Source organism: Pistacia vera, unplaced genomic scaffold, assembly GCF_008641045.1.
Source record: "Pistacia vera cultivar Batoury unplaced genomic scaffold, PisVer_v2 Contig570, whole genome shotgun sequence".
In the NCBI taxonomy this organism is placed as follows: Eukaryota; Viridiplantae; Streptophyta; class Magnoliopsida; order Sapindales; family Anacardiaceae; genus Pistacia; species Pistacia vera.
This window is the reverse complement of record NW_022196413.1, coordinates 617,092-643,419: the sequence shown is the minus strand read 5'-3', so window position 1 is coordinate 643,419 and position 26,328 is coordinate 617,092. Positions and strand designations below refer to the sequence as shown.

General features: G+C 35.4%; 1 protein-coding gene and 1 pseudogene across 2 annotated transcripts; both read left to right on the top strand.

Annotated features, from left to right (window-relative positions):
* Window positions 1-3,062: 3,062 nt before the first annotated feature.
* Window positions 3,063-8,640, top strand: LOC116108874 (methyl-CpG-binding domain-containing protein 2-like). 2 transcript variants are annotated; one of them, XM_031395110.1, is made up of 2 exons: window positions 3,063-3,168; window positions 5,358-6,306. In XM_031395110.1, exon 2 carries the CDS (start codon window positions 5,377-5,379, stop codon window positions 6,136-6,138), a length of 762 nt encoding a protein of 253 aa, XP_031250970.1. In that variant the 5' UTR covers window positions 3,063-3,168; window positions 5,358-5,376; the 3' UTR covers window positions 6,139-6,306. The 2 variants fall into 2 exon arrangements, with proteins under 2 accessions (XP_031250970.1, XP_031250969.1); XM_031395109.1 differs by lacking the exon at window positions 3,063-3,168 and adding an exon at window positions 4,794-5,040 and having other exon boundaries at window positions 5,358-8,640.
* A 3,678-nt stretch (window positions 8,641-12,318) lies between these two features.
* Window positions 12,319-17,324, top strand: LOC116108918 (annotated as a pseudogene).
* The last annotated feature ends 9,004 nt before the right edge of the window (window positions 17,325-26,328 follow it).

Below are 26,328 nucleotides of genomic sequence, written 5' to 3'. Positions count from 1 at the left end.
AACAAGAACATCGCACCACCCAAAGCCACTATCGGTGGCCTACCACTACCGCCGGCAGCGACGAAAGTGAGATCTGGCCGTGAAATACGGCTATTTCACGGCCACAGATTTGCCGTGAAAGGCCAGAGGGGCTGTTCTTTGCCATGGATTTGTATCTATGGACGAAAACAACCTTATTGACGCACACAACCAGATATGGCAGGTCGTGCACCATTCCGTCACCGTCGACGGCGACGAAAGTGGAGATCTAGTCGTGAAGGCCATATATGGTTGTTTCTGGCCATGGATCACAGCGTACAATTGACAGATATGGTTGGTCGTGCGCCATTCCGTCACCACCGGCGGCGACGAAAGTGGAGATCTGATCGTGAAAGGTCAGATATTTGACCATGAAACGACAAACCGTTTCATGGCCACAGATTTGGCCATGAAAGGCTATCTAGTTGTATGAAGTTGGTAACGGCGACGAAAGTGGAGATCTAGTCGTGAAAGGCCAGATATGGTTGTTTCTGCCATGGATCACCGTACATGACCAGATATGGCTGGTCGTGCGCCATTCCGTCACCACCGACGGCGACGAAGTGGAGATCTGGTCGTGAAAGGTCAGATATTGACCATGAAACGACAATCGTTTCTGGCCACAGATTTGGCCGTGAAAGGCTATCTAGTTGTTTTTGGCAGATCCATGTCGAAACAGCGTTATCGGCGTACGACTGGCCAGATATGGCTGGTCATGTGCCATTTCGTCACCGCCGGCAATGGTGCCAGATCCAGCCACCACATGGGGTATTTTTTAAATTCAGGGGTATTTATGTCCAAAAACTTTGTATATAATAAATATGTCATTTGTATTTTTGTAAATTGTTTAAAATAACGGCATTATGTTCTAAAATTTTATTAATAAATGGTAAAATTGTAACAAAAATAAGATTGTTATATAATCTTAAAATACCTAAGAAAATTGAGGTAATCAGATTTCCTCCTATATTATCAATAGTAATTACTATTGGTATTGGAAGATAACCAGAATATCATATTCTTGACAACCAAATGTGATAATCAAGTAATATAAAATATATCATTAATCTTATATAACCTCCGACCAAACATACCTTTAGGGTTACTATGAAAGTTTCACCAAAGGTCAAAAATACCCTCCTTAAAAAACTGAAATATCAACAATACTCCCGGTCAATTAATTTTAATTGAAAGTTATCGGGTTTGTTCGGTAATAACACCACTCAATTTTTTATTACTATTAATATGTCACTAAAATCCAAATCTTAAAATTAAACCCGTTTGGTTATGTTTTGGAAAATAAATTTTGTTTTCCAAGGAATAAAATAGAAGTTGTTGGGGGCTCCTTTTATGGTTTATTTTTTATTTTTCACATACACAAAAAATATTGTTCTCTTTTTTAAGCAAAGGAATCACCAAACAATAAAGCACTTTATATGTCTCTCAAATTATTTTTTTAGACTATAAATAATTTTAAGTTTTTTCCTCTTCATAATTTTTTTGTAAATTAATTAAAAATATTAAATATTTAATTAAAATTCACATTTTGTGTTATTGTCCAAAAATTATAAAATATGTTTCATTGTTTTTATATATCAATTTAACGCATCCTCCAAAAATTGAAAAATAAAATAATTTTTTTATTTCTATTACAGTTTATTTAAAAAAAAAAAAAAAAAAAAATCAACGACCCCAACACATTACCTAAAATTAGATATACCAAGTAATTTTTAGCGAAATTCCTGCTTTATTCTTCCTGGGCCCTAAATTTGCCCTTAATCGTCAAAATAAGTTAAACTCAGTGGAAAAAAATAATTACATTATATTAGGCATTCTCTGAGACCCCTTAGGTTTAACCAAATAACAAGTTCCCCTGAGAGTTAAATAACGTAATTTCCTCTAATGTTAGTAAACCGTTAAATTGTATTCGATGAGTAGCAATATTTCCAATTACCCCTATGTCATTTATTTTAACACCAAAACTCAAGGCAAATGATATTTTCCCACTCTTGGTTTAAGAAACACATGTTCTATTCCTTAGTCTTCATCTAGACGAATTTTCATTTGACAGCTTTAACCATTTAAATATCATTTTTTCTAAATCTATATGAGGAAAAATGAATAAATTGATAAATTACTTTAAGCCCAAATTAATAAAAATTAGAAAATAACCACACATTTTTCAATTTGCACACACACCTCTTTCATCCTCTTTAATTTTCAAACCACAAGACAAAAATCAAAATTTTACATCATCAACCACACTGACACATCAAAATCAAACTCACAATAGTGTGTGGCTACTACTTTCTTTGAGATTGAACTGAAATTGTAAATCATTATAGAAAGTTATCGACAAAGTGTTGTATCCGGTTGGATCAACTTCTTAATTCACACAAAAGCTTTTGACATGGCAGAGAGAGGAAACAAGCTTTCACTGAGAAAGTTACTCGATTTCATGGCTTGACTCGAAGTAAACCAACTTAGTAACTTTACTTTTGTTTTTGGAGTTTATGTAGATTTGCAAAGTCACAGCTTTCAAAGATTGCTTAGGCCTTAACTTCAAAACCCTGTTTCATTTGGGTCATCAAAATGGTTTTTTTGTAGAGGATTTTGAGGATAAAGGACACTAATAAAGGGTTGGTGGGTTAAGTTCTCATATTGAACCTCCTTGCAATTGGTGGGTTATGACCCTCTGGGTGGAACTTGGTTGTGCCCATTCAGTTGAAATCAAAGTTCCAATTGGTAGCCGCAATGGCATGGTCTTGGCGCGCGGCGTTGCAATGGACTAACTGGCCAAGGCACTGTTTTTTAATTTAATTGTTTTGTTTTAAAATTTGTGAAGTTTTGGAAAGAGATTAGGTTTAATTATCTCTAAGGTTATAGTATATTCATCATAAGATTGTAATACCCTTTGACCGTTAAGTTTAACGGTTTGAATTAAAAAGTCGTGGAATGTGTGATAGTTTCAGAACCGGGGGGTGTGAGTGGTGGAGACGTAAATATATAAAAAATTGATAAAATATTATTATTAGATCAGCTTATGTTATCTTGCTACCTCTGTCTCCTTCTCATTCTTTTCTCTCTCTTACCTTCGACGAACCCGAAGAAGAAGCTGAAGAAACTTGTAAAGAAAATCATCTAAATTTTGTAAGAACAACCATTCTCTCTCGTTTCAGATCTTTTCACTTTTCTTCTCTTCCATCTTTCTGTATTTTCCTTTCTTTTTTTTTTTTTTTTTGGATCGGATCCTCGTTCTTCACGTGTATTTTGCTGAGTTTATTTTATTTTATTTTTGCTTGTTTTTTCTTCATCCTCGTTTCCATTTTATAATTAAGGTGTAAATATTAAATCTTGATAGACGTATATATGTTAGATCCATTTTCTTCTTGTAATTCTGATTGCTATTTGTCAGCTTTTCAGCGAAGAAATGTGAATGCTTGAATATATATTTTTTTTCAGTAATTTTTCTGTGGATGTACGGTGCAGCTGATAAAAAATGTGAAGATATAAATTTTTCTGCCTTTTGTTTATTGTCATTGGTTAATGGTTAGTGGATAGCTGTTTAAAGTGGTTGTATATGTTCTGTTACAAAAATTCCAGAAAATGCTGTCAATTTGAGATGAGGATGAGCTGCTATATATTTGCCCCCAATTGTAGGCTTAATGATACATGATATTTTGGGGACATATTATTGGAATGACTGGTAATGCATGAAGTGTTTTTTTTTTTTCCCGAATGAGAGATTTCCAGAACAGGGAATTGTTCTAGGTTATGTGCCTTATGTAAGAATTTAGCTGTATGATTCATAAATTCTTCAAGGGAGTCCCTCTTTAGAATATATAACGTTTTAATGTCTCTGACTCAACGAAAAGTTGAAAATTGTTTTTTTATTATTATTCTTTTGTGTATGGCGTGGTCCACACTATGATTGCATTATATTCATCTAGCCGTTTGGATGTAGCTTATCGTTATATTGATTGTGATTGTCATTGTGATTATTATTACTATGTTATTTGTTTTTCTTGTGTACTTGTTTGAGAGAGGGAGAGCGCTATAAAGTATTCTACAATTTGAATGCTATAGTGCAGAAGAGGGAGTGAGGGGGGCAATACTGTGTATGGAGCAGAAGAAAAATTCATATATTTGCTGGTCTGGATGTTCCATCGTGGTGTGGTGGAAGGGACGTATCTTCGCTATGCATGCTATATGTGAGGTGATTTTGTAAACTCACCCACACTGTAGCCCCAGATACATCCACTGCATATGAGCACATGTAGTCATTAATTATGCAGTCAGCAACACAGCAGTTCAGTCTAGGTCACAACATAGCTCTTGGCAGAATTGACATTGTGTGTCAGCTCTTACCGACAATTGAACAATGTAAAGTTTGCAATCTAATCTGCTACTACTTTTACTTAAGCATCATAAGTAATCCATCCTCCAGATGCTTGCTTCATGAATTAAGGTGCTTCTTACCACTCTTGTTAATTTATATAATCCTCCTCCCTCAAACCCTCGTGTGAGTCGGATTAGAATCGAATACTTCTTGTGTAACTAAAGAGACGATACCCACAGGGCTCTTTAAATTTCACTCCTGAATACTTGGAAAAATAGCGAATATGCATGCAATCTCCAACTATTTCCTGTGCTGGGATTTCTTAGAACTTTAAATTCTGAAAGCAATGAAGTAAGGCACAGGAAACCATATGAAAAACCACAGCCCTTTTTGTGGGGTGGGTAAGGCATGCTTGAGGCTTCTTTTTCTGTTCTTCCCTGGATGGTCCACTAATGGGTTTGTTCATATTAATTATTTGTTTATTTTGTCTCCATATGTGTAGATAAGCAACAAAGAACATTTGATGTAGTTGTCTTGTTTGATTAAGACTTCTCTTTCCATTTTTCCTGCTACATTTTTTCCTGGTTGTGGCTCAGGTGGAATTGCCCATATCTTGTGTAAAGGAATTTGGATTTGTTTATAATGTTTTCAGGCACTCATCATATGTTGTCAAGAAATATTGGGTAATCTATATTGTACTTCTTGAATTCTTCTATTCAACACGTACATTATTTGCTTATAATTTTATAGCCTTGTTATCTGCAATCTTTTTCTATGAGACTGTGGATTCAGTTTTAAATATAAGCACATCTTAAATATTTTATGTAGGTGTGCAGGCAAGCACGCATGTGCATGTGTGTATAAAAGCATGGTCTTTAGAAATTTTGGATGTTGATTTGATTATGGAATCTGGTTCTAATTTAAAATTCATAATTGAAATATAGAGAAGTTTTATGTTAAGTGCTATTTTGTACTTTGCTCAATTGTATTTTCTTGACAGGTGGTTAAGATCTGTTCAAATGCAGTCAGATCCTGGGAAAGCTTCTGTTCGGGTGGAAAAGGATGAAAATGACTTAATTGATTCAAATTTGGCAAGTAACCAAGATAATACTCATCAGGAACAGATAGATCTGTCTACTTCAACCTCTTCATCATCGTCTTCTGATGATGAGTCTATTGAGACACAGGATCTGACTAATGGGAATGCTTCTAAACAATTGGTGCTTTATGATCCTACAGTTAATGGTACAGGTGAAATTGTACCTGTCCCTGAACCTGCTCAGTGTCAGCGTCTACCATTTGGGAGATACTCAGGCCCAAATATGCAATCTAGGGTTTTGCCATCTGTTGGGGCTTTCACTGTTCAGTGTGCCAACTGTTTTAAATGGAGACTCATCCCAACAAAGGAGAAATATGAAGAAATACGTGAACATGTTCTAGAAAATCCATTTATATGTGAAAAAGCTCGTGAATGGCGGCCTGATATATCATGTAACGATCCAACAGACATCTCACAAGATGGCAGTCGGCTTTGGGCTATTGATAAGCCCAATATTGCTCAACCACCTCCTGGGTGGCAACGACTATTAAGGATCCGAGGTGAAGGAAGTACCAAATTTGCCGATGTGTATGTGTCGATTCCTATTTGTTTATTTATAAATTTATATTTTTTAATTGTTAATAATATGTTGGTTATGTGGCTTTCTTCTTGCCACCTAATATATATTCCTTTTTGCTTTTCTTTACTTATCATTTGGTATGAAAACTTTTGTTTCTTGTAAAGAAATAAATGGTTAGCATCCTAGGTTGGTCCGTATTACGTTGAGAACATCTTCTTATGATCATATTTTCATTATATATAGGATACTCCTCTTGGATCAAGGCATTTGTTATGATTCTTATAACTATCTTTGGTTTTTCTTAAGAATACTTAAATCTTGGAATTAAGTCGATGCTACTGTTGATTAAGGAGCTAATGGTAGTTGCATAAGTTCTTCTATGAGGTTCCTAGATATTTGACCACTAACAGTCTATTATGATAAGATTTTATTTTGTTTAAGCAAATTTGTTTGTCCTATTGAGATATTATCTACTTGTCTTATGCCTAAGAGTATATTGACACAAGTTTAAGTGGTCTAGTATTGCAATTATGTAAGCTTTTCTTGATAAATAACTTGGTGATTTTCTTTGGAAAAAGGTTCTTTATGGTACGGGGTAGTGATGAGCAAATATGGCCTTCATAATATAGGTTGGGATTCTAAGATCGTGGCTAGGAGATCCTCTTGAAGCCCTTGGAAATCTATCTCCAAAGGCTGTCCTGAATTTCTTTCTTATGTGAAGCTGGAAGTAGGGTTGGTGATGTAATTTTTTTTTTTTTTTTTGGGAAGATTCTTGGCTTCAAAATAATCCTTTATTAGACATCTTCCCTCATTTTTATAGATTGTTGGGACTTCATCGTCTCTATCAAACTAGAGTGATTTCTTTTGATGGGTTTCCTCCCACAACTAGAGTTGGAATGACCTTTTTAGGAAATTGAAGGAGATAGAGATCCATGACCTCTCTACTCTTATGGTTATGGTGGATAATGTGTCTATTAATGCACTTAAAGAGGATGGATGGGAAGTTGGGTTAATCAGGTTTTTTCTCTTGTTAATCCTTTTTCTCTTGGTTAATTGTTGACCCCTCTTACTCATCTTTTGTGCTAGGTAGAGTGATTTGGAAGTCCAAAATTCTTTGTAAGGTTCAAATTTTTTGCTTTGGCTGGGCTCAAATTGGAATCTATACAGTAAATTTATTAAAGAAATTCTCTAATATGTGTTCGACTCCCTCTTTGGTTACAATGTGTAAAAGAAACGAGAAAAACTTAGACCAATGATTCCTCCATTGCCCATTAGCTATTGGCTTGTGGTTCAAATTGATACAATACCTAAAATTTCTTGGATCATTCAAAACTTACGCAAATCCTTCTTAAAATTCTTGGACTTTTTGGAAATATGTTGTTTTGGGCAGTTTTTTTGGGTAAATTGGATTGAGAGGAATAGAAGGATTTTTGGCATTGATACCAAGGAAGACATGCATTCTTTGTGGGATAGAGTTCAACTTTTAGCTACCCTTTGGGCATCAGTTTGTAGCATATTGAGATTCTTAATTCTTCTTCATCATTTAAATTGGAATGGAGTTTTCAGTTTTGGGCTATGTTTAGTTTTGATTGTTGAGAGTGTTAGCTAGACTGGTTTTTATTTTTTAATTTAATTTTTTTAAAATTTAATGGTTGTCATTTTGGGGCTTCTGGTATGCCCTATGTCGAGCTTTTTCTTGGTTTCTCAAGCTTGTTTAGTGGATTGCTTGCTCACTTTTGTACAACTTTTTTTTTTCCCATAAACTAGTAGTTCTTTTTAAAAAAAAAAAAAAAAAAAAATTGTCTTGGAAACTAGAAGTAACACATCTCCCCAGATGGTCCATTTTCTTCAAACAAGTTGTTATTTGTCCATTTTTTGACCTTCCTAAAGAAAATTGTTCTCTTAGGGACTGCTTTAATGCTGTCGGAGGATTGTGGGCAATTGTTGAGAGTTTTTGTGGAAGATGCCTGAATGAACTTCTCTACAATAGATTATAAGGTGAAACTAGTGGTTCATGGAGGTTTCTATCAAGATATTATGGAGAATCTTCACTTCCAATACTGAAGTAGATGCCTTACGGTGTAATTTATCTTTTCCCTTGTTCATTGTAATTAGTATTGCTATACGATGTAGTTTATCTTTCTTCTACAGAAACAAGGTAAGATGACCATCTTCATAGGGTAAGATCTATCTCATTCCATCTCTCCCCTCTAACATCTATTAACATAATCTCAATTGTCATCAGTGCATACAAATATAGAAATATAGAAGTAATCTCTTGCTATGTAACTGCTCCATATGTACTAAGTTACTTAAAGTCCAGCAAAATGCCACCTTTTTAGAAGTCATAATTTTTTCTGGGATGGCAAATTTGTAAATTTTAATATATCTGCATAATCTTTGAAGGTGAATATATCTTAGCAGGTCACTAAGAGAATATTTAGCAAAATGAATGCAGTTCCAAACTTTATCCAAGCGCTCATAACATCCTATTAAAATTCAAAATTCGATACATATGAAATTGGAGGTAGATCTTTGTTTATTTCATATTTCTTTGGACTTTGCAAGAATCCATCAACATTTCCTCCTGATAGTTATCCAGAGTCTGAGCAACGTGATGATCATAGTAAGCAAGTATTTTCTCTACCTCTGTTATTAGCAGGATGATCTGTCATTCTGTCATTGCTTTATATCGTCCTTTTCTTCCACCCATTTCTGAGGGTTAAACATGAGGAAATATGGGGGATGGCTCACACTAAAAACACATCACCTACTGCCATTTTGTTATGTTTGACTCATGTGCCTCTCTTAGTTGCTAGTGTAGATTACACTGACTCCCCCTCTAGCATGTGGGATGACAAGGAAGTCCCCTCTAATAAACAGTGACAGGTCATTCCTTTTGTTGGACTTAGATTACATATTATCCACCAATTATGATATAACCTTATTAGTTGTATAATCCAAAAAACCAAGATTAGCAAACAACCTAACTGGAGGAGTTATTTTGTNGGAATTTCGAATTTTACCAGCTGTGGAATCCACAAAATTCTTGCTGTTTTCTGTAATTACAAATATAAAAAAATAGTTATTTTAATCCAAAAGCCAATGGAACTATCCATGTGGATTGTGGTGATGGGATCAACAATTAATTATTTTGTGTTTTATGGAATTATCATAAAATTAAAATTTATTATTTCTTAAATTGATAAAAGAATTATTACATGATCATCATTTAAAGCATATATTATAGAACAAAAATGATTGCTCCAACTAGTGCAGTTATTGCATCAGGGAAATATTGGTGAGTGACACTAATTAGTTTTCGTAGCAATAAGAGGTAGGTTAGTTTAAGAAACCCAACATATCCAAAATTTTGGTAAGTTAGTTTAATGAGTAGAATCTCTTTTAATCTAATCCAGAAGAAAACATATAGAGGCCAGATGTGTATTTTATCTAAGAAAGCTCCTTATCTTGATTAAGGGTTGTTTGAATCCCTTATACAATCATAGCCCTCTCAAAAAGGCTAAAAATCATTAAATAATTCGACAATCCCCAATAGACACTTTGGTCCCGCATTGGTTCTTACGATCTCGATTTCTTAAAAAAATTCCTATATGGTTATCTGTTTTGGCTATAGCAACCTTATATCTACAGACATGTTTCTAAACACAATGTCTTTTTGTCTTCAATATGGGAATAACGACAATTTTTCTTTTTCTATTTAGTTGACCCTTCTCATTTAATTAAGCATTACCATTAAAATGACTTGTCAATTATATTATATAAGATTCAATAGTTTTGCATTTAACATTAAAGCATGTTAGATAGCACATTTGGACTATTTTTGTCGAACAATTCGATTAAGCAATGTGAATTTGGCTTTTAAACAAAATCTTGACATTCTGAGAATTAAAATTAGTAAAAATATCTCTTAAAATTATTAGAATTTATAGATTTAAAGTTTATTAGAAATGTTATATATGCAAATGCAATATAGGTGAGAAAGAGGGTTATTTAGAGAAATTCCCCATCAATATCATATCATGGAGATGGGCCCAGAAACATAAAAGTAACATGTGCATGAATGAAACAGGTAATGGGGAGTGACAGTGATGGTCAAAGCAATCGGTCAACCAACAAATGCATCGCTTTGTAGGTAAAGGTCATTTAAATTAACCATGGTTAAATTAAATACAACCATAACCAATACTTTAAGTTAACTATATCATCATCATTCATCACTTTTAGTCTAATAGAATTTTCAATTTTCTGACTATAATAACTTTTACTGGATTTCTGAAAATTTTATTGAGAAAAAAAAAAAAAAATATATATAAAAATAATAAAGGGGTGTAGATGAAAGAAAAGAAAAGAAAATGTCTGGTTAATGTAGGGGTAGAGTTTCAGCATTTGGTCTCTAACAAACTTGACAAAACAAAAACAAAACCATCCACAATCACTTCTTTTCATTTTATTTTCCCTTTTTTTTTTTTTTATATTTATTTATACTCTTTCCTCTCCCTTTTTCCCGGATTCTTGTCTCCTCTTTTCCCGGCTTCTTTGTCGGAGCTTCTCGCCGGAATTTTTTTTTACTTCTATTCGTTGACTTACCTTCTTTCTTTCTTTCTTTCTTTTTCTTTTTCGGGTTAAAGTTACTCTTTCTCTTCTTCTTCATCCAGCTGATCTGAGCTCATAAGCTGAAATTTTTTACTCTTTTTATCTTTTTAAGCACTTGCTTTAGTGTTCAAAGACTCTTTGATTGCTTTGATTTAGATCGTTGATTTTCCCGGGAAAAAGAAAGAATCATGAGTGGGTGAAATTTGTGGATCAAATTGGGGGGGCAAGAGTTTTAGAAAGTTGTCAGAAGGAGAAATGAAGAAGCCGGCGAACGCTGCCTGTGCTTCCTCCGTTACGGCGGCCTCAAATTCCGGTGAAGGTTAGGTTTTTAAATAATTAATAATTTTGTGAATATAATAATAAATTTAATTTAAGCATCGAGAGAACGCTGAGTGATGTTAATTTGCGTTTTTGTTTTGTCTTTGTCTTTTTAATAAATTAATTAATTTGAAGGCCAAATGCTTTTGAATTCATGATTGGGTGACACGTGGCGGTGTAATTTTTTTTTTTGCAGGAGTTGTGGAGAAGAAGATGATAAACTCGGAGCTGTGGCACGGTGTGCCGGGGGCGTTGGTGAACCTTCCGGCGGCCGGTACTCATGTGGTTTATTTTCCCAAGGCCACAGTGAACAGGTCACTTTCGTTTTCACTCTTCCCCCATCTTATCTGAGTTCGTGAGTTAATTATTGTGCATTAGATTTTTAAAATCTTGTTAGTTACTATTTACCCTGACTTTATATTAATTATTTGCTTCATTTAATGTAATTCTTTTTGGTGATTTCTTTTCATTTCCTTGTAATTTTTGGGTAAGGCCCATTAGTTCTGTGAGCCAACAACAATTTTCAATAAGTTGAGTTGTATTGTAGTATTTTTTATATATGAAGATGTGATTTGATGTCATATAAAATCTATGTTCAGGTTAGAGATTTCCAAACTGGAAAAATGAATTTTTTTTTTTTAATACTAATTTTGGGATTTATAGGAAATTGTTTACATCGAACTCTTTGCAACCAAAAGTGTTTCTAGCCTTTTGTTTTCTATGTTGAACAAGAATTTCCTAGAATCATAAGTATGTGAATTCCCAGTGTAAGTGTTATGTTCATAGTCTGTAAATAAAGAAGATTCTTGGCATAAAATTCAATAGATTGGTTTGCAACTGTTTGTATGTTGTATTGGGATTTCGTTTTTGGGTTAAATTAGTGTCCTGACTTGAGAGTGAAACTGGCAACAGGTAGCGGCTCTATGAAGAAGGATGTAGATGGTCAAATCCCAAATATTACCGAATCTTCCATCAAAGCTGCTATGTCTTCTTCACAATGTTACATTGCATGTATATCTCTGCTGGACTTTTTTTTTTTTGTTTTTTGGCTTTCATTCCTTTCTCTGCAACATAATTATATAATTTATATTTTATTTATCATAATGTTGTCACTTTCTTTTTGATTTTGTAGGCAGACCCCGAGACAGATGAAGTCTATGCTCAGATGACCCTCAACCGGTTCTTTCTGTAAGGACTTGATCCAAAATGACCTAAGAATCTTCATTTTGTAAATGATTGTATACGAGCTCTTGGATGGTGTGCAGAATATGCATTGTGCTTTAAGAGTTCTATCAAATCAAACAAAGCTACTAGAAGAAAAAACAACAAAAGACACATCAGTGTCTGGGCAAATCTTCCAATTACCAAAACGCAGTTAATTGTTTAACATTTTTTGTTTTCAGTTGACAAAGATGCATTGCTGAGATCAGATTTGGGCTCAAGTCAAATAAACCACAAACAGAGTTTTTCTGCAAAACATTGACAGCAAGTGATACAAGCACTCATGGAGGTTCTCTGTGCCTGTCGTGCAGCTGAGAAAATTTTCCCGCCTCTGTAAGCAGTTTTTCTTATGGAAACACATGGATATATCACTTTCAAACTTTAGATAATCTTTCCCGCCTCTTGTAAGCAGTTTTCTTATGGAAACACATGGATATATCACTTTCAAACTTTAATGATAATCTTTTTTCTTTCAATAGGATTTCTCTATGCAAACACCAGCTCAAGAACTTGTGGCCAGGGATTTGCATGATAATGTATGGACCTTTCGCCATATCTACCGTGGTATGTCAATTTTACATCCTTGAGTTTTCACTAGTTGAACTCATGAGTGATACTTCTTATACTGCTAGTTTTTGCCATTTATATGCAACTAATGCCAGTTCTTCATTTCTCTTATTAGGAAACCTAAAGCCATTTGTTACAACAGGATGGGAGCCTATTTGTTAGTGGAAAGAGGCTTTTTGCTGGGGGACTAGTTTTATTTATTAGGTAACGGTAATGTATTGAGGATTCCTTGGAATTAAGCTTTCCTGTACATATAAAAAATCTTATTGCGCAGATTCACATCCTTTTATGGTTTGGACTCACCATGTTAATGTAAACTTTAAACCTGTTAGTTTTCTTACGATTCTTAATATCGTGAGCAGGGATGAAAAGCAACAGCTGCTCTTGGGCATTGACGAGCTAACAGGCAACCTACCAATCTTTATCATCTGTACTGTCAAGTGACAGTATGCATATTGGAATCCTCGCTGCAGCGGCACATGCTGTGCAAACAATAGCCCTTCACTGTGGTATAATCCAAGGTCACTTTTCGTTCTTAGGGTCTTACTTTATGATTTGGTTTTTTCGTGTATGCTTGATTTATGCTCGATAGATTCTGTGATCATGGATCGGTTTATGTAGGATGAATTACATATCTGTGGGATGAGAAATCACCCTCAATAACATCTTCTAATTCAGGGCTAGTCCATCAGAGTTTGTTGTCCTTGGCAAACTACCAGGCAGTTACAGCAACCAAATCTCACTTGGCATGCGCTTTAGGATGATGTTTGAAACTGAAGAGTCAGGAAATAGAGGTAGGTGCTTGAATTAATTTTTTTAGATTTGATGATGCCGATAGAAAAAATGCTCGTTAGAGAGTTATTTCTAGTGTTCATATTGAGAAAGAGCAAAATCTTGACATTTGAATCTCTGAGTTCTTAATAATAAATAGAGCTTAAAGTCATTGGTCTTGCACTCTCATGAGTGGTGGATGCCAAATTCCCTTCCTAGATTGAACAAAATGCTTTGGAAAATTTATTGAACAAGAAATAATTTTGAAGCAATTAACGAGAAGTCATCTGATCTGCAGGTATAGGGTACAATTACAGAATCAGTGATCTGGATCCTGTAGATGGAATAACTCACAATGGCGCAATTGCAGGTACAAACTTTGTTTTTCTCAGCATTTTATCGTTTTATTTACTTATTTTATTTTATTGTGTTATTAAAGCATATAGCCATGAATAGGTGTGGGATGAGTCAACTGCTGGAGAAAGGCGAGATCGTGTTTCAATTGGGAGATTGAACCAGTGACTGCTCCGTTTTTCTTGCCCTCCTCCATTCTTCAGATCCAAGCATCCAAGACAACAGGAATGCCAGGTACTAGATGTGCTATTTAGGTCAAGTTCCTTGGTTATAACAAATTCCTTGCTCAGAGTCTTGTTGGCAGTATGTAGCTTAAGTTTCTCTTTGCATAGGCATTCCCTTGATGTTGTTTGGTTGTTACTACTGTTTATCATGTGTAATGTGGAGTTGACATAATAACAAAATGCAGATACAAATACCTAAATGGACACATGGGGCTAAGGACCTTTGGTCAAATATTACGGTACCATTTAAACCAGAAACTCTAGCTAGAAGTAGGACCCAACATTTTCAGTTCTAATAATTGTGTATCCATCGTTTCCTTTGAGTGGGCCCATTAGGAGTTGTATTATGTTTAGTGGATTGAATCAGCTAGTCACTAAAAACAGTGAGTGAAGTGGGATGGGTTGTGGATAGATTCTATCCATTATCTTTGTCTGCGTCTATGTTGATTATAAAGTTACCAATCTGTGAAATGTTGGACCACCGCTATTATGATTAAATTCTTGAAGAGCTTCTTTCTCAGTTCTTGTCATTGTAGAAAATCTTTATGTGGTCCATTAAAAGCAAAATAAAAGGCAAATCTATCTCAACCATTATTTGTGCTAATATTTTCTGGAGAAGGCATCTGACTTGGCTGTATATTACTTTTGCAGATGATGAATCTGCTGATTTAGATAATCCTTCAAGAGGACTATGCTTGGCTTGGATGAATTTTCCATGAAGGATTCCCAGGCTCTGCCTGGCTTTAGCTTGGTCCAGTGGATGAACATGCAGCAAACCCATCACTCGCTAACTCAATGCAATCAAATTACATGCATTCCTTACCGGGTCTGTTTTGCAAAACCTCGCTGGAGCAGACCTTTCCCGTCAGTTAGGTTTGCCACCACAAATACCTCAGCCAAACAACTTGCAGTTTAATTCCCGAGGTCACCACAGCAAGTTCAACAGATTGATCAGCCGCCAAACTCCATCAACCATGAACAATTAAGCTCATTATACGCCACCGCAACTATTAGGTGTATTACTCAACAATCAAGGCAAATATGATTACTCAAACTTTATCCCCTGGTCAAGTTCAGGTCCAAATGCTTCAGCACACAATTTGTACAAAACATAATATCTTCCGCAGCAACCATCTATGCAAAACCTCCACTTCAATTAATATTCCTCCAAACATGCAGCAGCAACATGTTATGGGCCAGAACCAACAGCAAACATTATGCAGTCCCAGCTTCCTGATCAAGCAAACCAAACATTACATATGTCTGACAAGCAGCAGATTCAGCTCAGCTGTGCAGAGACTTCAGCAACAACAACAATCACTTTGCACAGCAGTCTACACTTCAACAGCCTGCTCAACTCCAGTTTCCAGAGCTTTTCTAGGTCTGTGACGGCACCCAAATGCTGGACATGCCGCAAACGACACCCACCTCACTCATCAGGCCAATGTACCTCACAGCAAATAACTAAGGGTAATAATATGAAAAATGTTCGATTTTCCTATCCTCCACAGCAACGAGGCTTCAGCAACAGCAGACTGGTCTGCTGCCGAAATGGTGAGGACATGTGGATCCCTCCCAGCCCAAATTAGTAATCAACATTCAACAGCTGGTGGTAGTGTATTAACAGGAGCTGTAGGAGCAGGGCATTCTGTGATTACTGATGATGTTCCTTCTTGTTCCACTTCACCGTCCGCAAACAACAGTCAAAATTTGATTCAACCAATGGCAAATAGTAGGCCCAATCGGAGCATGGCAATGGGAGAGGACATGGCTCAGTCTGCCTCAACTCTCTTGAGTACCAGTGGTTTGGAAACCATAGCACCTGGCATTAACTTGGCCAAAGATTTTCAACCCAAAACAGATGTTAAGCCTTCATTGAACATCTCCAAGAATCAAAACCAATGTTTCTTTGCCGCACAGACATACCTACATGGTACAGCTTCCCAGGCCGATTATTTGGATACTTCTTCTTCAACTTCAGTTTGCCTTTCTCAGAATGATGTCCATATACAACAGAACAACAGTTTGTCATATAACCCTTTGAGAGACACAAGCCAAGATGGGGAAGTTCAGGCAGATCCCAGGAGCAATGTTCCATACGGGAGTAATATTGATGGCCCATTGGTTTTACCCAATCATGACCCGTTGCTAACAAAAAGCATGGGCGTGGGGAAGGATTTCTCGAATAATTTATCTTCAGGAGGGATGCTTGCTAACTATGAAAATTCCAAAGATGTTCAGCAGGAACTTTCGTCCTCAATTGTTTCACAGTCATTTGGAGTTCCAGATATGACATTTAATCCAATTGATTCCACGATAAATGACAGCAGTTTCATGAACAGGGCTCCCTGGGCACCACCACCACAGTTTCCTCCAAGAATGCGGTCGTATACTAAGGTTTACTTCTGTAGATATATTTCTGTAATTAAGTTTCATTTTTCCTTCTCTTATTCATAAAAGTTAAGGTTTTAAAGCTAGCTTCATTTGTTATGAAGGTGTACAAACGTGGAGCCGTGGGGAGATCAATCGATATTACACACTATTCTGGTTATGATGAGCTGAAGCAGGATCTTGCTCGTAGGTTTGGTATAGAGGGGCAATTGGAAGACCGGCAGAGGATAGGCTGGAAGCTTGTGTATGTGGATCACGAACATGATGTCCTGCTAGTGGGGGATGATCCATGGGAGTAAGGCCTTAACTCCTCTACCAATGTGCCTTTCATCTTTGAATTCTCTCCTCTCCCTTTACTTTTTTATTTATTTGAATCAGCAAGATAGTAGTGGTAATGACCCGAGTATTTGACTGATAATTCCACATGTCCTCCTGCCTTAATCCTTTGCTTGTTCATTTAAGAATTCTAACCATGGCCAGGCCTAGCTTTACTGCTGTCTTTGTTTTATATATATATATACAATCATGTAGACTGATTTAAAGCCCCATATGTATCACTATAGTTGGTTTATCTTTACACAATTTGGTTTGGGATCTTTCAGGGAGTTTGTCCGCTGCGTTCGCTGCATTAAGATCCTATCACCACAAGAAGTACAGCAGATGAGCTTGGATGGAGATTTCGGGAATTCTGTTCTTCCCCATCAAGCGTGTAGCAGCTCTGATAACGGGAATGTTTGAAAGATAGTCTTTCAAATTCCAACAGTTTTTCTTTGGGTTTGGATCCTATATTAGTTGTGGGGATTCTGTTCATATAGTTCTCTATGGAGTATATATTGCTACATCTGGGTTTTTCTTCATTTTGTTTTATATATTTTTTTCCCCTCATTTCAGAGCAAGCAAATGAAGACATGAATGATCCTTTTGCAGTTTTAACCCCTGAAACTTTTAGCAACTTTTAAGTGGAAGAAACAGAAACTTTATTACCAGAATTTTTGATGGGCCTAATCAGTCTCAACTGAAGTGCCAGCAGAATATTCCAGCTTTAATTTGACACCCATTTTGGTATCTCTTTTTTTAGTAGAGGATTTGTCAACGTTGTTGTCAGTTGTACTCTCGTCATTTACTTATTTGATACACCCTTTAAGAGGTGCATTGTAGAAAGCAAAAGCCAGAAATTTATGTGGTCTAGTTTTGACTTTTTCTGTGTATAAATATATATATTTCCTTTATGGGTTGTCTTTTTAATGTATGAGATTCAGGGTTAGGGTACCCTTTAAGACTGCCTTTCTTTTATTTTGTAATGAAATTGGTCCCAGATATAAGGTTACCTATGGTGGAGTCTCCAGTTCTGGAAATTCGCGGTGCCGAAGTACGTTACCTTCTTGTGCTCGGTCAGTCGGTCTTTAATAGACATAAGAGGTGAACATAGAATATTAACAATTGTAAAAATTAATAGTTCATATATAAAACCTTAAGCTCGTTCAAGAAACATTCTTATAGTTCCCTGTGCTCCCTAGAAGTGTAAAGTGTAAATTTTTGCATCATCACAAAGCTTTTGGGACACAAGTGTAAATTGCTGAAAATCGGACACAAGTTTCAATTTGTCAATTGACTGACATTAAATAATAATTCTATTCAATTTAAGAACAAAACATACTAAATAGTAACTTGTTAAACAACAAAAAGACTAAAATACCCCTACTTATTTATTTGGTTTTAGATAAATATTTAAAACTTTTGTTTGATTTCAAAGTTTAAATATTAAAATTAATAAAATAATTTAAATAAAAAGAAAAAATCCTGTTTTAAAATTTAAAAAAAAAAAGGCAAAAAAATTCTGCATAAAAAATTGACAACAATTTTTATTTATAAAAAATATTAATAAATAAATGAAAAATAAATAAATAAAAATGAGAAGACATTGGCTTTCCTTCATGCCAGTCTCGCCGCCGAGTGTCCCTATCAGTCATGATGTTGGCATGAAGGAAAACCAATAAGGTAAACCCTGCCAAGGATGGAATAGCATTTAATTTTTGAAAAATTTTAAAAATAAAAACAACGGCTCTTTTATACATACAAGACCCATTACTTTCTTCTTTATATAAGTTACGCTTTTTTGTTGCTTGTGAACCAGTTTCACTAGTTTTGGCTTTCAATTACAGAGAGTTTGTGTTCTTTGTTGGGATTCAGAGAGTCACGGATATGGTGTTTTCGCGGATGATGTGCACGTTTTGGCTACTTTGAGTGCGGGAGAGCGAGTTTATGTTTGGAAGATATGTGAAGGTCCAGATGAACAAGATACGCCACAAATTACAGGTTTTCTTTTCATTCAATTCCACCCTCTCTCTACTTTATTGGTGTATTTACGTTTGTGGGTAGGTTTAGTTTCATGTAATTTCGATTTTCTACATCTGGGTTTGTTATTGTATTTTGAATCTTTGGTTGTTTTGCATTTTCAAATATTTTTTTTTTGTTTTTCTGCTTTTTAAATTTTAGGCATAGGGTTAATTTTCCAATGGATTTGAACGAGTTTGTATTTTTTTTTTTTTGGAATGTATTTTATATCATGAGGATGCATTAGTTGTAATTTTCCATGTGTGGGTTTTGTTGCATTACCGAGTTCCTGGTTTTTTTTATATGGGTAAGACCTTTATAAGCTTCTATATGACCATAATCTTACTAGAGACTTGCAAGCTAATTGTAGTTAGGAAGATTAAGAATTAGGATGTATGTATGTCGTGAGTTTCACTAACTATGCTAGAGTGTGAGTTTCGTTAAACTTTATTGATTGTTTGATTGTTTATTTGGGAGCATTAATTTTCTAGGTATCATTTTCTTTGATTTTGTTTGTGGGGGTTTCTTTTCTTAAAGAGCAATGTGGTTTTCCTGGTTACATATGGATCAAAATAGTTAAAACTCTTGAATACTTTTGATTGTTCAAACATGTAGGAATTATGTGTTTTAATGTGGTGATGTTATGGGCATCTTTTTTTAAGATCACCTAAGAGAGAGAGAGTTGAGTCTGAGTCTGAGCTTGTCTGATTCACCTTTTCAAAGACAAAATGCAAAACCCCACACACACAAACGACGCAACACAAACCCACCCACTTGGCTTTCTTTCAGTTTAACAACTCAAACATAAATAAACTCACTTCATTGCTACTCAAAACTTATTTCAATTTTTATTCGCTTTCTCATTCTGCTTTTCTTCGTTTTCGTTGTAACTCTGGTTGACCCCCCAATATGGAGGCCCGCCTTCCGCTTTACTCCAGTCTGAGGTAGTTTCTTCTTCTTCTCAATTTCCCTCCATATTTTTGTTGTATTTCAATCCCTTGATATTGTGTAATGGCTTTGAAATTTCAATTAGAGTTAAAATGTTAACTGGGTCGATAGATATTATCTTTTATCTGTTTTTTTTTGTGGGTTTTTATTTTAAAATTTTTGGGCTATATGTGATGCATTAATGTGTATTTTTGCTTGTGAAAAGAGAGGATATGGAATTTATGATTTATAGTTGAACTATTAGACTGTTAGTGAGATTTTGGGTTTTGATGATGATTTCTGGATTTGATTTTGTTTTGGTGTGGTTTGTTTGAAAAATTGCATTTTAATTCAGCAAATATCGCAGATGATGCTTCAGATTGATTGGGTTCTATTTTGTGGTTGAATCAATGTTTAATGTCTTTTGTTATTTAATTTTGATATCTGGGTTTAAGCGGTGTTATTGTGCTTTTTTTCCACTTCTGTAATTATTAGTTAAGTTGAAGATGAAAACGAGGAAAGGATATTTGATATACCTTTTGTTTTTGGATTGTTTCTTGTAACCGTAAATCTTAAATTGAAGCTAGAACCACACTATTTTGATGATTGTAGTTTTATCGAAGTTGTATGACTTTGGGAAAGCAGTGCTAGGAACACAATTAAATGAAGATTTCGCACCATTGTTGTTTCCTTTTTTGTTGTATTGTACGTGTCAGATCTAGAAGGACCCTACTTTGTAAACTGAATTGTTTTGATTGTTCAGTTTAACTTTAGTTCATTGTCTTTTGATGTTAACTTGATGATGTCTCAAGATTCTTGAATTAATGGCTTAATCCTTTTGTCTTCATCCTTTGTCGCATATGCCTTGGTTGTGAATTCAATTCTAATTGGGATTTCCATGCTTTTGGAGAGCCTTCTAGGGTTTCTATTTGATATACGTATAGTTACTATTCATTCCATGTATAATTCAGAATCCTTTAGAACTCTATTTAAGTATACATGCCTCTCAAAAATGAAATGATTGTGCTTATAAATGAGTCACCTGGTGGCTGTTATGTGCAATGCGAATGCATGATAATAATTTCCTTTGTTTAATTTGCAGAATGTATATGCAACATATTTGATCTGAGCTTATTGTTTGAGCATAGATCAATGGAGAACTATCCCTTTCAGAGACATAAAATAGACCCAATTTTGGTTGCCTTTAAGATGCTGCCTTATGAACTTGCCAAATTGCCCCTTTTTAAACACACCATGGAAACCCACTCACATTAATCAAAACCCAGCACCCACACACATTATAAAAAAACCTAGCATAAACTTGACTGCACCCTAACCTCTTTCCAACCCAACGGCTCTTTTGTATGGACTCCACCGTTAACAGTGCATTACAGAACCCAAGTTTCCGATGATTTTCTCTTTATTAGGGTTTCCTTTTCAACTATGATTTCAAAGAACTGAGTAAGTGATATAAATTTTGAAGATGGGGTATGACTTCTCTCTTTTGTTTTTTTTTTTTACTAATCTGTGAGTTGATTGATTAATCGTTGATTTTGTTTGAATTTTTGATTACGTGTGTTTTCAAAATTATGCCTAGTGGTCTCTTGCTTGTTTTCTTTCTCAGTAATTCCACCATCTCTCTACTTATATGGTGAATTCTTTGGTTATGCTGATGCTGGATTATTGTCAACATTAGTTATGGTTTTAATGAGTGATATTCAATCTGTTGTTAAATGGCGTTTATTTGCTTCATATCGTGTTTGACCTGTTTGTCTCTTCCTAGTTCTGTTGCCAAATTTGATTTTGTGTTGACCAGCCTATTTTTTTAGGGTAACTTGCCATTTACTGGCATGCCCCTGTCCATGCCTATGTTTTATATCTCAATTCATGTTAAAAAATGTGTTTCTTAGTTTCTGCGGTTTATTGTGTGGTTGTTTTGGGTCACGGGATTAAATTAGGTTGGTCCTACTCGAATGGGAGATAGGGCCTTTATTTTTGTAAACAGTACTGAAGAATTTAAAATTAAATTTAGTCCCTTTCCTTAAACTCAAGCAAAGCCCATGTCAACCATCTAAGTCAAAAATATTCCAGCCCTTTCATATTGTCCCCGTACCACACTACCCTAAATTTGCCCGTTGGATAACTTCAAAACATGCAATTCCACCCTTTAGTACAGTCCATACTGTCAACAAAAACACCCCCAGATTATTAATCATTACCCACAAATATATCAGTCTCAGATTTTTTATATCCGCTTTAAACAACTGAAGATGTTTGTTTTTGTCTTTTTGTAGTGGTTCTTGTGGTGTACACAGTTCATTTCTATTGAAATAGTGTGGCATCCTCCTTCCTCCTAGGTGTTTTCCCATTTCATTTCATTTCTCAGTAATCAAGTTAATAAATGTCCACTTCAAGCTATTATTTGTTGCAGATTTTGTATGAAGTGTAGATATTATTAATAATCTCATTTCAACTGAAATGGAGGTGCATTGTGGGCAGTTCCTGTAAGCACATTGTTGTGGTTCAAGGGGCTTAGATTAAGAGAAGAACGGAAATGAGAAGTCCACGCAGTTTTACTTCTCGCTAAAAATGTCAAGACTTACATCATGCTGTCTCAAGCAAATCATATCTATCTTGTACAGTCGCTTCCCTTTCATGTTTGTTGAGTTGCGAAAGTTTATATTTTTTTAGCTTTGTTTGATGACTGAGTACAAATATACTTAGATTTACTTTTATTTTATGGGGCGACATGTATGTAGGTATTATTTTCTGTGGTGAGAAAGAACTGAAATCCGGGGGTTCGGGACAAGATGGGAAAGTTGGTTTTTTCCTCAGTGAAAGGGCTATACTGTGTCATTGTTCCTAGTTTGTGGAATGAAACGAATCAATCACCTGAAATTTCTTAGCTCTTGGAAGAAACTGGTATCATGTATTGATGTTGGCTAGAATCTTTTTTTGTGTTCGCATACATTGGTGTTGAAATAAAATTGGTTCATTTAGGTCTTTGTGTTGTAAACTTATGCTGATTTTTGTGTTATGGCAGAAGGGTTCGGCTGAGATTCGGTTTGTGACTGTCTCTATGTCCTGTCTTTGTCTTGTGCTACATATGTGCCCCAACTCAATTTGCAGGTTGCTACGCAAAACAGGGAATCCAGCTGGTTTTGGTGTCCTTTTGGAGCAGTGGTTTGGCCTTCTCCTGGGGAATGAATCCACTTTTGGATGACAAAATTTCCCTCCAGATGTTCAGCCCGAATTTCAGGCTGACTATGAGAGGACTCCAGTCTTGTTGCGACATTCACTTTGTCTACACGGCTGAAAATGGCACCCTAACGAAAGTTGGTGTTCGTTGGGATGTTGTAACGGATGTGGCCCGGACATTTTTATCATGTGGCCATACGTTAATATGTAACTGCCCCTTGGCTATGAGTCCCGATACAGAGACCGGCAGACAAATGATTTGGAAATTGAGCACCGACTAGTACTCTTATCATGACGTGATGGGTTCAAATAAAGCCTACCACCATGGTTATTCTGCGGAATCTCGGTGAGTTTTTAGTTGCGATGTGAATCAGTTCGTTCAAGGGCAATATGGTGCTATGGGGTTATCATACAAGCAATGCTTGAGGAATCTAATTTTTTAGTGGCTGCCTAGAATGCTGCCTGGTTTGTGAATTGGCATGAGGTATTAGTCTCTAGTTTCTGTAAATAATCTCTTATCTACAATCTTTTGAAATATCAAGCTGTTATTGATATACAAACAAATAGAAGATGTAGTGTTGAAGTTTAAGTTTTTTTCTGGTGTGTAACCTACTAAAAATGAATTTTCTTTTTTGAATGAAGTGTTGTATGTCTTGCTCTTAATTGCGTGTACAGGTAAAAATTCACCTGCTCTCACCTTAACCAACCTAAAAGAGGTGGTGGGACAAGTGGTATCAGCCATGACATCCAATAAAAGGCAAATCATATACTTCTTGCTTATCTTCTTTTCCAAGTTTTTTTGGAGCTTGGTTCATTGTTGAGGATCTTGTGTTTCTTCTGAAATCTACAAGATAGTCAACTACGTAAGCAGGTACGCGCACCTCGTGAGTTCTCCTGATATCATTCATGTACATGATGCGACAGGTGACTTTGCTCCTGCTTACTGGATTGTATGCACCTTTCTTTGTCTCCCCTAAGGTATTTTACTTTCTTTTCTGTTATCGCTATCTGTATACGAGTTCATTTCTTATAGTTTCTTACTATAAAAAATTTGTAAATCAATCTCTTTTTTGCGGGTAATTTGTAAATTTTTACTTTGACAGAAACCCAAGAATATGTTGAACATCCCCCATGGAGCATTATGGAATGCAGTACCCTCACAGCTTTTGTTTTACTGCTTTGTTATTATTCGAGTTACCATTTCATCTTCATACACTGTTTTCTGTGTATCATGATCGTTCGTTCTTTCGTCTTCGGCTTTCATTGGTGTCCTAAATATACCAATCTTACAGTATACAAATTCCCTGAGTTAAGTTAAAGAAATCTAAAATAAATGACCACCTCCTTCTTACACTCGGTTTATCCATTGGATAGAGGCATTCGCAGTCTGAGAACAATGATTAAATGCCAGCTCGATTGGAAAACCACGCCCCCACTTAACCAAATTCTGGTCTCTCATCTAATAAATTCTGAAAATCCTGTTGCGTGTCTATCTCAATCACCATTATATATTATTTACACCCCCTCTGCTTCTGCCTCTCCATTCTAGACGATTCACTTGTTCTACTTCTTTTTCCTCAGTTTTCTGTCCACTCTTCCTTTCTTTCCTTCTGCGGCAAACATCAGTTTTTATTTTTTTTATCTATAATATGACCAGGATTCCTGCAATCCTGGAGTTTCAGAATTAAACTCAATGAAAGCAAGACCTAATTACTCAAGTTAACATTGATTGAATTGTTAGAATAATTCTAATTGTTGCTGAAATTGTTGAACATTACTGATTATGTCAATTGCATATACGTGATAGAAACTCATGTTTAACTTCATGAAGCCGAACTGATTAACAAATACTACTGATGATCCATCGTCAAATCATGTCCCTTTCTTCTTTACTCTTAAGACCCATTGACTGCATCTTGCCTATGTGCAGCTCTTGTTCTTATTTTGTTGACACTCTTGTTTTTCTAGTGCTATGTAGATGTTTTTGATAATCATTCTCACAAACATTTGCTTTGTGCTGATAAATGATGAAATTTGGGTTTCAAAGCTAGTAGGAGCAACATATTTTATGATTGGCTGTGCTTGACTAGATTCAAGAGTCCTCTTTTAAGAGCTAGAAACACGTGATGTCAGTGCCAGCAATCATAGTCTCTTATTGGGGAGTAAAACCTTACATCTTTGAATTTGAATATATAAATTTCAAAAGCTCTGTTGGATCTGGCAGGGTGACTTGTAATTGTTGTATCGTTCAACACTTGGTTTAGTTCTTCTGTGAAAAATGTTTTTCACAAGTATTGGCTGGTACTGGATCTTGATTTAACAGTTGGAGCCTACTTCCAGTTATGATAGAATATGAAAACCTTACATCTTTGAATTTGAATATATAAATTTCAAAAGCTCTGTTGGATCTGGCAGGGTGACTTGTAATTGTTGTATCGTTCAACACTTGGTTTAGTTCTTCTGTGAAAAATGTTTTTCACAAGTATTGGCTGGTACTGGATCTTGATTTAACAGTTGGAGCCTACTTCCAGTTATGATAGGATATGAAAATGATGGTCAGCATGTATGTACAATCATTCTAGAAATGCTCTTATTTGTGCAAATTGAAATCTTAGCCCAAGTTTGTTTATTTATGCATGCCTTATTAATACTGAAGCAGCCTGCGAAACCAACATATAATTGCTGATGAAAATGAAAGAAAGCATTTTTTTTTTAATATATTTTATTTATTTATTGTTTATCTCTATCTTCATTTTCCTGAACTTATGTCTATATAGACTATTGCATTGTGGTAAAACACATTTGTAACCATATAAAGCTATATGTAACTTGTTCTAGTCGGCACTGCCCAATCCCACAGGACTATTGCTCTATTATTCTCCTTCCAGTCCATGTGGCTAGCAATAAGAATGGAACTAGAGGAAGGTAGCATTCATCTGAGTTAAAAGCCTTGAACTGGATAAGCTAAACGTGCATGGAAATTGGGCAGTGTAAAGAGGTGATTGATGCTTTCAATGTTCCTCTTGCACATCATACATATTAAAGAGATAAACTAGATTTAAGATTTCTTATCATTAGTTTTGATCTTTTTGTGAGCAGAAGACTAAGCTATGATTTGGACCTTTCTAGGAACTATTTCTCTATGTATCATTTTAAAGCATTAAATACTTGGATTTCTAGGGCATCAAGCAGACTGTTGGAATAAGACTTCTTTGAAAAACTTCCAGGCTTCTCAGCGATTCAAAATCCATGGTCTTCGTATATCCAAAACCTGCGTCACACGCATAGGCACATACTCCAATAAAAAGTGAACTGCAGAGATTGAATTTAAGTTGAATGTTAATGTATCCGTTTCCACAAACAGTGTAAACTAGTGCATGGACTTACTCCTTAAATCTTTTGCCTAACTGAGTGTGTAATTCTTCTTCTT

Coding starts and splice junctions, on each gene's coding strand:
- LOC116108874 (XM_031395109.1), top strand. CDS start 5,000: ATGTTTTCAGGCACTCATCATATGTTGTCAAGAAATATTGG. Junction 5,041..5,357: donor ATGTTGTCAAGAAATATTGG/GTAATCTATATT, acceptor TTTTCTTGACAG/GTGGTTAAGATCTGTTCAAA.